Here is a 13,533-nt window from a genome sequence, read left to right on the forward strand (position 1 = left end):
TTAGTGAATTTTCCATCGATAAGACTCGTGTCTCTCTCCTTCCTTTTCTATTTTATTCCTATTTTTCTCTAACTCCAAACAAACACGTGGTTTTCATCCGACATCCAGGTAACCACCAGGTATGACATCATTAAAGCTGTCAATCAATTCAAGTTAAATTCTGTTTTTTGTGAACTTCCCACGTTAGTTGCAATTAGTCGCACTTTTTTTTCATATTCGGACATTTTGGATTTGTAGACAGTGCACGGATGAATAAACCGCCGCGGTTCAGTCAGTCAGTGTCTTACAATGTGTGCATTGCGTGTGTTCGACCACCTGCGACCCCGCCTCACCTCGCTGGCTCCGTCCACCGAACCTCAGGGCTCGGCTCGGATCATCTAAATTAGATCAAGGGATTGTGTGGGGGGGGGGGATAATGCACCGCATGAAAACGGTTTCATCAGGAATCACAGAGCAGAATGTCCCACTTCCTCTCGCCGACACTGTTTAGACAGGTGAGTGAAACTGCAAGCTCGGGTTCGGTCCCACGGCCACGTCCACCACAGACAATCCCACCGGTCCAAAGCAAACAAGCACCACTGTGGTTGAGAAATTCAGAAAGATAAGCAGCGAGGAACCAAAAGGAGGCCGCTCTCAGATTCACCCCCCCTGTTAAATAAATAGTCAGAAATGACCCCCACACCTCCGCAGGGCTTCGCCGGACTTTATCCTCTCTCTCTTTGTTGCTGTAATGGAACAATCTGCAGGAGAATCTGATGCTGCCCCTCCCTCAGGTCTGTGTGTGTGTGTGTGTGTGTGTGTGTGTGTGTGTGTGTGTGTGTGTGTGTGTGTGTGTGTGTGTGTGTGTGTGTGTGTGTGTGTGTGTGTGTGTGTGTGTGTGTGTGTGTGTGTGTGTGTGTGTGTGTGTGCAGTCCTTTTCTGATCCTTTCTGTTGGCGCATCACATTTGGTCGACCTAAACATTTAGCCCCTCTACCTCAACCTGTTTTTTTTTTTTTTTTTTTTTTTTTTCTCTCTCTCCCTTATTTTGGGAGGATTTTGTTTAGCTTGTAAGGTCTTGTCCTCCGTCTTTGCTCAGTCAGCACCGGAGGAATGTCAGCGTTTAATGTGGGAGAACAGGTCATGTGAACTGCCAGGAAACGCTTCGCTTCTTAGGTTGACCAGTGTGTCGAACTTTCCAGACGTTTCCAGACTTATGTAACATTTTATGTCCTGATATTCCGACATGAGCAGGTCTTAGAAACTGGTTTTCTTGCTCAGAGATCTCTGCTCCAGTTTTGTATCACTTCTTTTCATTACAAACAACATGTTTTGGGTTTTTTTCATCCAAAATTATGAATTTTCAACTCACCCAAATCCAATAAATGTACTGGACGATTTCTTAAACAGCCTTTCTCTTGACTGGCACCATTGACTTATAGGTTGTTAAATCTTCACCAATTCGGGGTGATATACTTAGAACAATATCAGATGTTCCAGGTCAGGGATCAGCAACGTTTATGACCAAAAATCAGTTTTAAAACGCCTGCCCTTGTTTGGAGTTAAAAGTCCTACAGTGTTTTATCCATTGTCATTCCAGAACAGGAACATGTGAGGTTAACCCTTGTGAACAAGACCATAATTGCACCCTCAATATCAGCAGTTAATTTATTTTTTATTTTTTTAAAAGCAACTCCATGTCTCTAATTGAAGTTTGTTAAATCGATGTATTTGAATATTTATTATTTGAGTATTTATTTATTTTCTGCCCGCACCATTTATTGATTTTTGGAAATTAGCTAAAGGGAAAACACAGCGTATGCCCCAGTTTACATGACAACGGTGCTCAGAGCCACTGAAAAGGCACCTTTTTGACAACACTTCTCAAGATAGAACTTTTTGAAAATGCTCCAGGTCTGTGAAAACTCAACTTTTCTGAAACGCTGCTTTTGCGCGTGCACCCCATGGCTGTAGTCAATCGTTCTTCAGCGAATGCATGAGTAGATCGTACAACAACAACGCGTGACAGAGTGTCATGAGTCCCAGTCCATAATCTCGAGGTACTTGGGAGTTTTATAGTTGAGAGTCGCCAGAATAACAATCCAACTGCGTCGTCTGTCCATTAAGAATGTCCGTCTACTTGCCATTGTTAATGTCTATAGCGTGTTGTTCTCTGTGCCTGTGTGTAGTTTAATTACCCAAAAAAAAAACACAAACAACAACACAACTAGTGGCCTGGCATGCTCGCCACAACAGTTTCAGCGTTTCTGCCGTTTTCATGTAAACGGTCATTCATTTCAAAACGTTTTGAAATTTCTGAAACAAAAACGATGCGTTTTCACTTCAGGCGCTGCTGTGTAAATGGGACCTATATGTCTCTTGGACCTCTGCTTGCTGCTGTGTAAATGGGACCTATATGTCTCTTGGACCTCTGCTTGCTGCTGTGTAAATGGGACCTATATGTCTCTTGGACCTCTGTTTGCTGCTGTGTAAATGGGACATATATGTCTCTTGGACCTCTGCTTGCTGCTGTGTAAATGGGACATATATGTCTCTTGGACCTCTGCTTGCTGCTGTGTAAATGGGACCTATATGTCTCTTGAACCTCTGCTTGCCCTCATCTGTTTCGGCATGACCATCTCCTGAAAAAAAAACATTCTCCGCAAAAACGATCTGCATTGATGTTCCGAGCAACACGCTTGTATTTTGGACTAGAGAAGCCGAGGTGAAACTGTATTTTGCTTAGTTAAACTCAAAGCAGAGACTCAAGAACTGTTCGTGCATTTCCATACTTGTGTTTTCATTCCTTCATTGATATAAATCTACTTCAATCATTCAAAAGACTGTATTGCTGTAGTACTGTAGTACCAGTACTGTAATCAGAGATACCCAGCTGTAACAGTTTCTCCAGCTATGTGCAACCCTATTCACAAGTTGCTGTTAATTTAGATCACCTTTGCTACGGTTGGAAAGAGCATTACGACTTTTGAGAGTTTCAACATGTGCAAAAGCAATCGAGTGACAAACGGCTATATCATCCTCTTGGACGCGTTACACTAGCAGTAAAAATCTGTCTTAATGTCTTTTTAAAGCAGAAAAGTGGAGTCTACAAGGATACAAAACATGAGTTTAAAAAATGTGTATTTAATGGTTTTGGCTGGATAAATAGCCTTGAATGATGGGAAACTCCCTGGTGTTCCCTGTCTGTGTGTTCCCCTGAGCCCGGCCAAGTAATTACCCTTCCACTTCCAAGCAACAACACAATAACACAATGGGGCATAAACCTCATAAACGAAAGGCAAATGTCATTAGACTCTGTGCAGTTTCTTAAATATACAAAAGTCAACCAGACAGGGAAAAAAAGATCAATAGGAAGTGGAAAGTATAATTTTATACTACATGAGAGCTGTTTTAGTCCAAGATAATCCTTGCAGATTAAAATTTTCCGTTGACCTTGTATGGCAGGTCCTGTGTAGTAGAAAAAAACGCCCCATCAACACAATGCTGCTACGTCAGTCCGTCAGCAACTAGAATAACCCCGAGTCAGCCTCACACATTGTCCCGAGTAAGCTTCATCCTCGAAGCAGACTTCCAGCTTCACCACAATCAATTAGCTCATTTCCCCTCAATCTCAAATCTCTGGCCTTTTCATTAGCCAACGGATCTCTCTGTCCACTGAAGCCTCTCAAACATAAAGTGTCCATGAATAGAAGCACTCAGTCTGGCCAGAGGAAATGAAGGGTATCGCTGCAGGGAGTTGTTTTACAACGGTCCAGTTTTATAGAAGCGCACCCCTGCAGAGAAAAGAGCCTGTTGCCTTGTCCTCCGGAGGCTCATTCAGGATGCAGGAGAGAACTAAATAACACCCCATCGTCTGCTGCCTGGTTCTTTCATCTGACTGCTAATGATCACAAGGTACTAGACAAAATACCAATAGTAACCTGCTTTAACTGTAGCAAAACAGATCGCTAGTTGTTGTTAATAACGGCTTGCAAAAGGTTTGTGGTGGCAACTAAAGGCTTATTTATGCCCGATATGTTTACAGATATGCACAAAGCCTTCTGTCACCTTCATTTATTTCTGTATTTCTCTGTATCTAGAAGCATACAGATGTGGAACTACAGAACAGTGCCACTGGTAACCATGGAGGGGCAGTGTTGAGACTAGCACCAATTAACAAATCGGATGACGAAAGTGTTTGGCGAGTGTCACTCAACGAACTCCGTCATCTCCAATTGTGCCTCATTTTCCATACCAATATCACTGTTGGCCAATGTTTTACCATCTATGAATTTCCTCACTCTTTCTTAATTGTTGGCAAAAACGTTGATTTAGAGCAAATCCTTCGGGTGGATCAATTTCTGAACAGTTATTCCAACATATTGGACACATGGAAGTACAGAGTTGGTGACGTTCAGATCGTTTGAAGGCACACATGTTTTTATGTGAAGCATTAAAAACCCTGACTAGTGACAGACAGTAAAGTTGATGTATCAAATTAAACAGCTGAGTTTTCCCAAGCACACACACACAGCTTGTTCTCCGCGTCGTGCTGCTGATGCTTTGACCCCCTGCCGTTTTTTTGGCTCGCCAAACTGTACCTTTTTAAGTTGAATGCTCCAACATATGGCCGCTCGCGCCCATCTGACAAATAGTTTAAGCCCTGGGACTTTGTTCGAGTTCTTGCCGAGCAAATCATCCGCAACTCACAGATGTGCCTGAAGTATATTTTACGAACGCTACAGGGCTGAACTGTCTCATTTCCTCCAGCTTTTTATGTGCTGGACTTTCAAAGAAAACATCTCATGTTTTCATTCGTTTCTCCCTCTGTTGTTTTTCTTGTTTCCCCAGATCGGGAAGTGTGAAGGATCACTGGAGTGAAATCTACTACTTTGTGGAGAATTTAGCCGAGAAATTCAAAAGGTAAGAGAAAGTTTGCCAATGCTTAACGAACGTATGTAGTTAGATAGGGGGGGAAAAAACGTCAAGAAACGAGACTTGCAGCTCCCCAAGCAAAGTCGTCACCTCGTATTCAACTTCCTGGAGCCGCGAGACACAGAGAACCCTGAAGAGAAACGCACTCGTCGCCCTGCTGAAGTCTAAATAAAATGTGTTCTTTTAGCTACAATGGCCCATATGCTTAAGTCATTCAGTATGTCAGTCTGCAGCAGCTCGCGGACGTCTGTGAGAACAGGCTGAAGGGTCTTCATGTGCCTGGCCAATGTCTGTTTCATATCATTTCAAGCAACAGAAAGCTCCACGGATTAATGGTTATCTAGGTAGATGCATAGTCTGGAAGAACTGAGAGATTTGTGTGTGCTTTCAGTCCTTGGAAGACCTCATGGGAAAAACTCTTTCCAAGAATTAGAAACCATATGTGAGTCTTCATAGGCAGACACATGCAGTAGAGAACAAAATTCTCTGATCATTCAAAGTATGACAAGCACTTTTCCTATTGCTGCACGGTATTTGTTGTACCATGCCAAAATGTGTTGAGATTACAATTCGACTTGCGATAAACAAAGAAAACAAGTAGATGACGATAATGTCTTTGTGCTTTAGGATTTGTTCTCACAAATCTCTTCTTTGACCCAGTTTCCACTGGATACAACAGCACCACGGAGCTCAGCAGTTTGTTGACACGAATGATGTTGATGGCTTTACTGCACGTTATCTGACGAGTCGTGTTATGAAAAAAGCCATACTTTGTATTTTTCACATATGTTTTTTGATTGGAGGTCTGCTGAGCCAACTAGGAAGTGGAGGTAGGTCAGCCATATGGTTCTGACAGACCGGTGATACTCACTGAATTACGTGAAAGAAATTTACTGGCCCACATCCATGTATGGTGTCGCCTTGGTACATCAGTGTTTTTGGCTGAAAATACAAGAGCATATTCATATCATCAATTTAGACTGTTGGAGGGACCTGAAAAGAAGTGAAGTCATATCAGTCTTTTCTTGAATGCTGTAAATTTTAAGAAGTAAAGAATGAATTACACCCAGTTTTTGGTGTTTGTTTTGCTGTTGTCACTAAGTATTAATTACAATCTTTGTAAATAATTTCACATTCAGAAATGTTTCCAGTACAATGCACTGAATAATTGTTTATTCCTCTGTTTCAGTCCCATGCTGAGGATGTCCTTCATTACATTTTCCTCCACATCATCCACCATCATGAAACTGACCGAAAACAGGTGAATTACGTGAAGAACTTTGTCATGTGCTGATTATTGGAATCGTCTATAAGCCTTTAAATAGTCCGTTTTGATTTTATATTTTATTATAGTACATTTCCAGGCTTCTCTTGGGGAGCCGGTGGGGGTCAAAGGTCTTGCTCAGGGACAGACAGTGGTGACCCATCCGTGGTTTTCCGATGCCAAGTCCACTTTTCTAACCTCGTGGCCACCGCTGCCCCAAAGACAATGAACGTGTGAAACCAGAGGACCTTAGTTTGATGTCAGTGGGGCAGAAGCAGCAAAAGGCCAGCATTCCGCTGTTTCACCAGCAATAATCACTATCTAGTCATCACTGCTGCATTACTATGGGCTGTTTCTACATCGACTGCGTCACTTTGGGAAATCGTGATGTCGTGACGTTACAAAAAACGCAACTGACTCGTTCACAGGAACACTTGCCATGTTCATTTCTCGCTTTTGCAGTATTTATCTGGCTCAAAGGTGCATCCTATTATCACGAGTCATATTAAAACAATCTACCCAACGAAATCAAACTTTGCTATCAATAACAGCAAGCATAAGGTATAATGCACGCGCTGATGATGTTGTGGTTTTTGGTGACTAATATCCTGGGCATGGAGGGGTCACACACATGAAAAACAAAGTAAACTCAAACGTGCATGGAGTTAAAAGCTTGAGTGACAAATGTTCCATTTAATACAGCCGTGTTTCCGCCTTGCTGCAGGTAGAGGAAGTTATTGTCGAGATAAAATGTAAAAGTAATCTAATCAGACCGAAAATAACACTACATTTGTAAATTACAGGCCAGAAATGGTTGTGAACCTTTGGTAATTACTATTATTTTGTCTGCTCAGTGAAAGCTGAGTCTATGGTGTAGTTAGTAATTTTGTTGTGGAGAAAGTGACCTAAAGTCTTTGCTGTGTTTCTCTGTGCAGAGTGAACATCCGAAAGGGTCTGAACGCTCTGAACAGAGAGATTCCCGGTGGAGACACGTTCATGCACCTCGGGCTGCAGAGTGTAAGCACTGTCATTCCTTGTTCCGCTTTAAATATGTGGAATTTGCCTGTATTGAAACTGGACGAGTATGACTTTCAAGCATTTACGAAGACTTAATTGTGGCCGCAAACATCAAAAAAAAAATCTGATTTGTTCAGTGGATTCTCCCAATAAATTCCTTAAAAAAACCACCTCAAATTTTCCTAAAATCTGAAACTGTCTTTCTCTTTAAAGGCGAATGAGCAGATACGCAAAGAGAATTTTGGTAAGCCTGAAATAATCCATGACCCTTTTCTTCCAGCTCAGTTACATGTTAAAGCTACAGCCCGTCTGTGTGTGTTTTCCAGGCACGGCCAGCGTCATTATTGCACTGACAGATGGGGAGCTGCAGGAGCACCAGCTCATCAACGCACAGCAACAGGTTAAAAAAAAACAACCAAAAAACATAGATTTCCCCAAAGTCGTAACGTAACGGACATTTTTCTGCAACTTAGCTATATGCTCTTGTTTTCCAACAGGCAGAGGAAGCCAGATCTCTTGGGGCAATTGTGTACTGTGTTGGTGTTAAAGACTTCAATGAAACACAGGTAGGGCCCAAAACCTGAGCAGCATTGGGGCGGTTTATCCTCCCATTTCCTTAATGTACACAACTGAATGCTCTCAATGCAGCTGTGGTTTCACCGACACTTTGCCAACCCAAAACCTATGTGGGAAAAAAAAACATTCACTCATTTAACTTTGTCAAATCACATTGCGTGTTTTTTAATGTGTAACTCCAGATTACTTTGCGGATCAGTTCTTCTGCTGTTTCCCCTCTTTGCACACCTCTGTGTAAATCTGTCTCTCTCTCCCGCCACAGCTGGCCACCATCGCAGACACCATCGACCACGTGTTTCCTGTGCTGGGCGGCTTCCACGCCCTCCGGGGCGTCATTGATTCGGTAAGTAAACTCCTCCGTGTGCACGGCCAACAGCCGTAAATCACAAACACTGTTTAGGTGTCATAATGCACATATTTTATATTGCTCGAAACTTTGCAAGTGTTTGGTTGTGACTTGATGCAGTAGCAAACATAGAGTATATTTATCACTTACGGGTTTTGCTGTCTGTCATTGGTTGAGTTTAATTAGCAATAACGATGTTAAAAAATCACAATTTGCATTGATGCTGGATGACTGAAAATACACTCACATTTGGAATTAAGATAAAGAATACTGTTTGCCAATAATAGGTATATTTTGTGATATTGTATTCTTTCATCATTAGTGAAGAGAGATCCAGAACACTTTTACTGAACTCTTACATCCCATCTGAATGCTCTCGTCTCTCATCCAGATCATCAAGAAATCCTGCATAGAAATTTTGGCGGCCGAGCCCTCCAGTGTGTGTGCAGGAGGTGGGAAGCTACAAACACACACAAATTTTAGAAACCATGAAACAACCATATGTGTGTATCCAGGTCAATAAGAGGTTGGCAAAATAATGATAGAAATCACCCACTCTTTGTCTGTGTCACTATTCTGTGATGCTTTTAACATATTTATCTGTCACCTAATTGTGATGAAATAGGTTTCACATTAAATACATATCCTGAACAATATAGGACTTTAATCTAAGGAATAGCAAGCATATAATATGATAGCATATGCTGATGATGTTGTGGTTTTATGTAAATGACAAACAAGTTTAAAAAGAATCTAAGTCTGCATTTAAAAAAACCCAGATCGATTTAAAAGACAATTGTGGTTAATTCTATAATAAATAGTCCAATTTTAGTGCAAAACCTAAAAACCAGTTTTCTTTCAAAGTCCAGATCTGGTGTTATAAATCACTGTGTTTTTTTTTTTTAAAGAATAGAAAATATAATTTTAAGAGTCCAGGTATTAATTAAAGAACGCAAGTCTTTTTTTTATTATTTGATATGTTGTTCAAGGGTGTAAATTAAAAGACGAGAAGCAAGAGATAAAAGCAGGGACTGATTTCCACAAAGCAGGAGGACTCGGGACTAGTTTCCACATCTGCTTCTGTTCCTTCGCAAAGCAGTGAATTATTTTCTCCCTCCAACAGGGAAATTATTTGACTGTGCTCTTCTCTTCCGTCCCACAAGTTCGTCATCGTCACATTTTCCTTTAATTACATTCAAAATTGTTTGAGGGGATCTACCTTTTGTTTTCCTACTGTTCATGTAACCGCCATTGAATCAGAGCTACATATAAGGTCAGTCACAGGTCTGTGAGGCGAGCACTCAGCATTCAGGTTACTGTGCATGTGTGCATGATGCAGGTGTCAAATTACAAGCACTCATTTGGTGTGTTTTAGCAGAAAAAGATCAATCAAAGCATTTTTAGGGAAGAGGAAACCAAAGAAAAAGAAGCTAAAGCTGGTTGAACTGATATATTTACAGTATATAAAGCTCGAATAAATTTATTTCGAATAAAAATAGAAAACTTTTGCTGTATTTTATTACATGTGTTTAACTCATTAAGTTTTCATACCATGTTGTGCAATTAATCCCACTGCACTGTGTATCATTAAGAAGCTATCGCCGGTGCAGTTTTACCTTGATGGCGAAGTTCAAATTGTATTATTACAACACAGACAAATAATCTAAAATGATCCCACAAGTATAATCCAGTAGCCATGTTGGGAGCGAGATGTAACTGTGCCATGTTAAACAGGAAAATGAGGCTCATGTACAATAAAGTAATAGAGTATCAGATGTGGTTTTGCTTGGCAGAAGCGGCCAGCTGAGCACCTCAGAAGTAAAAAATGTCTGCGTGTGTGTTGTTACAACCAGAGTCTTTTCAAGTGGTGGTGAGAGGGAACGGCTTTCTCCACGCAAGGAACATCGACCAGGTGCTGTGCAGCTTCAAAATCAACGACACCGTGACAGTCAGTAAGTGAGCCGCTCGCCAGAATAGCAATGGATGATCAATGTGAGCGAGTCTCTCCACCTGTGCAGCACCAAGATGAATATTTGCTTGTATATTTGTCGATTTCCTGTTGTTGTATTTTTTTATGGTTTTGGTACTAGTAATACAAATAACTGTGTGGCTATGTGACAAATTCACATTATCAATAATATTTTATCGCAAATAGGCAAAGTGGGGTGTGGCACTCATAAAAAAAATACTATAAATATCCTCCTTTTCAATTTTAAAGTTTAATTAAACTCCTTTATATAACATTAAATATAATAAAGTCTGTTGAAATTTACCCAAATCTAACCAGATTTCTTCATTTCTACATACAAACGTCTTTAAATGTCGCCATAAAATATATTATGTGTCACTCATGTGACTTATTACAAGCATGTTTACAACACTGGTTTGGAAGAATCACGAAGAAATGCTGAAAACACCAAATATGGTCACTTCTTTTATAAATGGTTGCAAAGGAAACAACTACTTTTATTATTATTTTATTGTATTATATACTTTGTTATACTTTACAGCAGTGATTCCTAAAGGGAAGGCTTCATTTTCGCCTCATACTGCAAACAAATAATGGACATGAGAGATGTGCTGACTTGTTTACTGTAATACCTGCCTGAAGCTGATGACTGTATTTCAGAGGAACGCACACATAAAAATGTTTTATTTCCTTCTAGATGAAAAGCCGGCCGGTGTAGAGAACACATTCTTGCTTTGTCCAGCTCCTCTTATCGATGAAGTCGGAAAGTAAGTGTCTCTGTCTTCATGATTTGATTCTCTTTCAAAGGGAAAAGTCTCCTGCGTCGTATATCCCATTCGTTGTGTCGAGGAAACACATGGGTGCGTTCCAGAATCCTGCCACACATTAACCGTCTTTATGATCCTTATCCCAGGTTGCATTCCTGCTTTCTAGATCCCAGTATAGCTTAGCAAAATATAAGAGGCTCCGTGGTTTTGCCAGCGAATGCAGCGTTAAACCCTCCTCCTGTCCTACTTCTGTCATGAACTCAGTGAAGAATCTGCTATTGGTTTTACCGTTCTGTTCAGAGTAACAAAGAAACTAGAAACTCACAAAACTCGCTTTGAAAAGGGGATTTGTTCATTGAGATTAACAATCTAACTCTTAATTTTTCACCCTGATACAAACAACCTCGCCTGGGTCAACTCGTTTCAGTGTCCTAGCAACCGGTGGCCATTGCCCATTCCTTTAATAGGTTGCCATGGCAACAAGTACGTCTCCGTGAGAGCCTTCATGCTGGACCTGACGCAGAACTGAAAAACTGTCGTCCACAAACTGCTGTTTACCAAATAAAAATCGTTTTGTCACAACACATCACAGGCTGCCAATTACTTTGGATCAGGATTATTGAGGCTAACTACATTGTTTTCAGCTTTTCTGCCGTTTCCCTATGAACAAACATCGTTTTCAACATGTCGCCTTGTAAACACAAAACTTTTTATTAATCGGAAACACAAAAACCAGCATCTTCATGTCAACGAGGCCGAAGACTTCACCTCAGACAGGATGCAATGCTAACTGTTCACAAGGGTCCAGAGTTGTTCAGTATTACTATTTGTAGTTCATAAAATTACTTTACAATACTACTTAAAAGTGAACATTACAACAAGGGAGAATTCCGGCAACGGCAGCAATGTCACTCACAATGACTTTGATTGAGAATACTTTGATTGCCTCATGTTAATCTGTTCAAGCTCAAGGGTATTTTTATCCATTACTCATTTCATTTTTGTTGTGTTTGACTGTAGCTGCTAGTTAGCTTCAAGCTAAGTAGCAGCTAAACTTGACCTTTATCACCATGAAATCCTCAACCCTCTTTTATTCATTTTAGGGAGAAAAAAAGACGCCAAGCATTTTAAGGGTTAAAAATTCTGAAAAGACTGAATGTTTGGTAGTTCTGAGAACCGTTGAAGTTGGTAAAGTGATTAGCCTATAAGGCGAATAGCATTCTTTGTCACAAAGGGGACAACATTTGAGGTGTAATGTACCTCAACAAAGTTTGTGTCTGTAAGTTCTTAAAAGTTATGCCCGGTCGCACAAAATGCAAAGTTGGGGGAACAGCGGCGGAGACTTTAAACGCGCAGGGAGATAAAGACGAGGAGAAGCTCAGAGAAAGCGCTCGCACGCCGTCTCCACCTTTATCGCTTTTTTTTTTTTTTTTACACAAATGCCTCCGTTTCACTCTCCCATATCGCATGTAAATCACATTTGCAGGCAAAATCTGTACTGGCAGTGGTGTGGAATAGTAAGATAATTTGATTTGAACTGCAGAGAGCAAATATTCACGACAGCCTTGATTGACGGCTTGACTTTAATCGATGGTGAACGGTATGGCTGTGTGTCCATTTTCAGTTCTTTCCGTCTTGTTATTCCCAAACTTTTAACGTCCTGACTCAACAATCCTGCGTTAATCTTCTCCTTATTCTCCTTATATAAGTGCCACCGTGGCAGAGTTTCCCCCGGCAGATATGGGGATTTTTTTTTTTTTCCTTTCTCCCCATATGTGTCTTTTCTTTGTCTTTCTCACTCTTTAACTCCTTCTTTCTTCCCTCACAGTTTGTTGCATGTCTCGTCGACCAGTCGTGGCTGATCAAAGCCATGTAGCAGCGCTCTGGGCCTTTCAAGCGTGTGGCCATGTGTGTTTGTACGCGGCCTGATTCTCGGCAGGGGGCAGAACCCTCCGGCGGAGGTTTTACACTCCACTGCAACTCGGGCTAATGAAGGACGCAGCTCACTGGGCTTTAGCTGTGCTTGCTAATTTCAGAGTTTTGAGGCTTTTCAAGACCATTTCTGTGACTCGACCGTTGTTTTGTGAGTGTGTGTGTGTGTGTGTGTGTGTGTGTGTGTGTGTGTGTGTGTGTGTGTGTGTGTGTGTGTGTGTGTGTGTGTGTACTGTCTGCCTGTCTGTGTTATTTCCTGGCCTAACAGCTGTCTGCCACAGTGCCCTACATTACCTCAACGACTTTTAATATCTTTCACACCCTCAAATTCACACTAGTCTATTTTTGTCCGCTTTTTTCTCACCCGTGTGCAATTTCTACTGCTTTTGTAACATGTCTTTTCCTTATCTTTAGACGTCTTATATATCATGACCACCAACCTTCACAGGTCGTCTTTTCTCAGACAGCGTACGAGTCACTGGAGCGCGCCTTCTCGTCATAGAATTCCATCAGTTGTTCATACAAATCTTTTTTCCTTCATTCTCTTGTCTCAAATCCTCCCTTGATGCTCCAATTGCATTCCGAAAAAGTACGCTTTCTGCTTTTGTTAAAAAACCCAGAATGGCCATCTGTTTTAAGAACAAGTCGAACAGTTGAGTGGAGTAATAAAGTCTTCAGCAGAAACATCAGTAGGCGTTCTGAGTGACGCACAACAGCACATTTTCGGTGACCTTTTTTGATTGTTTGAC

The 13,533-nt window shown here is 41.1% G+C and overlaps 1 protein-coding gene across 1 annotated transcript in view; it reads left to right on the plus strand.

Moving 5' to 3' along the window:
• The window catches only part of antxr1c (ANTXR cell adhesion molecule 1c), a 38,352-nt gene that overhangs the window by 10,967 nt on the left and 13,852 nt on the right, over window positions 1-13,533 (plus strand). The window contains exons 2-11 of the mRNA XM_080483007.1: window positions 4,830-4,901; window positions 6,103-6,174; window positions 7,113-7,194; window positions 7,408-7,438; window positions 7,521-7,594; window positions 7,692-7,760; window positions 8,033-8,113; window positions 8,508-8,568; window positions 9,970-10,068; window positions 10,783-10,852. Of these exons, the coding sequence (XP_080339133.1) occupies window positions 4,830-4,901; window positions 6,103-6,174; window positions 7,113-7,194; window positions 7,408-7,438; window positions 7,521-7,594; window positions 7,692-7,760; window positions 8,033-8,113; window positions 8,508-8,568; window positions 9,970-10,068; window positions 10,783-10,852 (711 nt within the window). The remainder of the gene's footprint in view (window positions 1-4,829; window positions 4,902-6,102; window positions 6,175-7,112; window positions 7,195-7,407; window positions 7,439-7,520; window positions 7,595-7,691; window positions 7,761-8,032; window positions 8,114-8,507; window positions 8,569-9,969; window positions 10,069-10,782; window positions 10,853-13,533) is intronic.

Source organism: Lipophrys pholis (genome assembly GCF_963383615.2).
Source record: "Lipophrys pholis genome assembly, chromosome: 1".
In the NCBI taxonomy this organism is placed as follows: Eukaryota; Metazoa; Chordata; class Actinopteri; order Blenniiformes; family Blenniidae; genus Lipophrys; species Lipophrys pholis.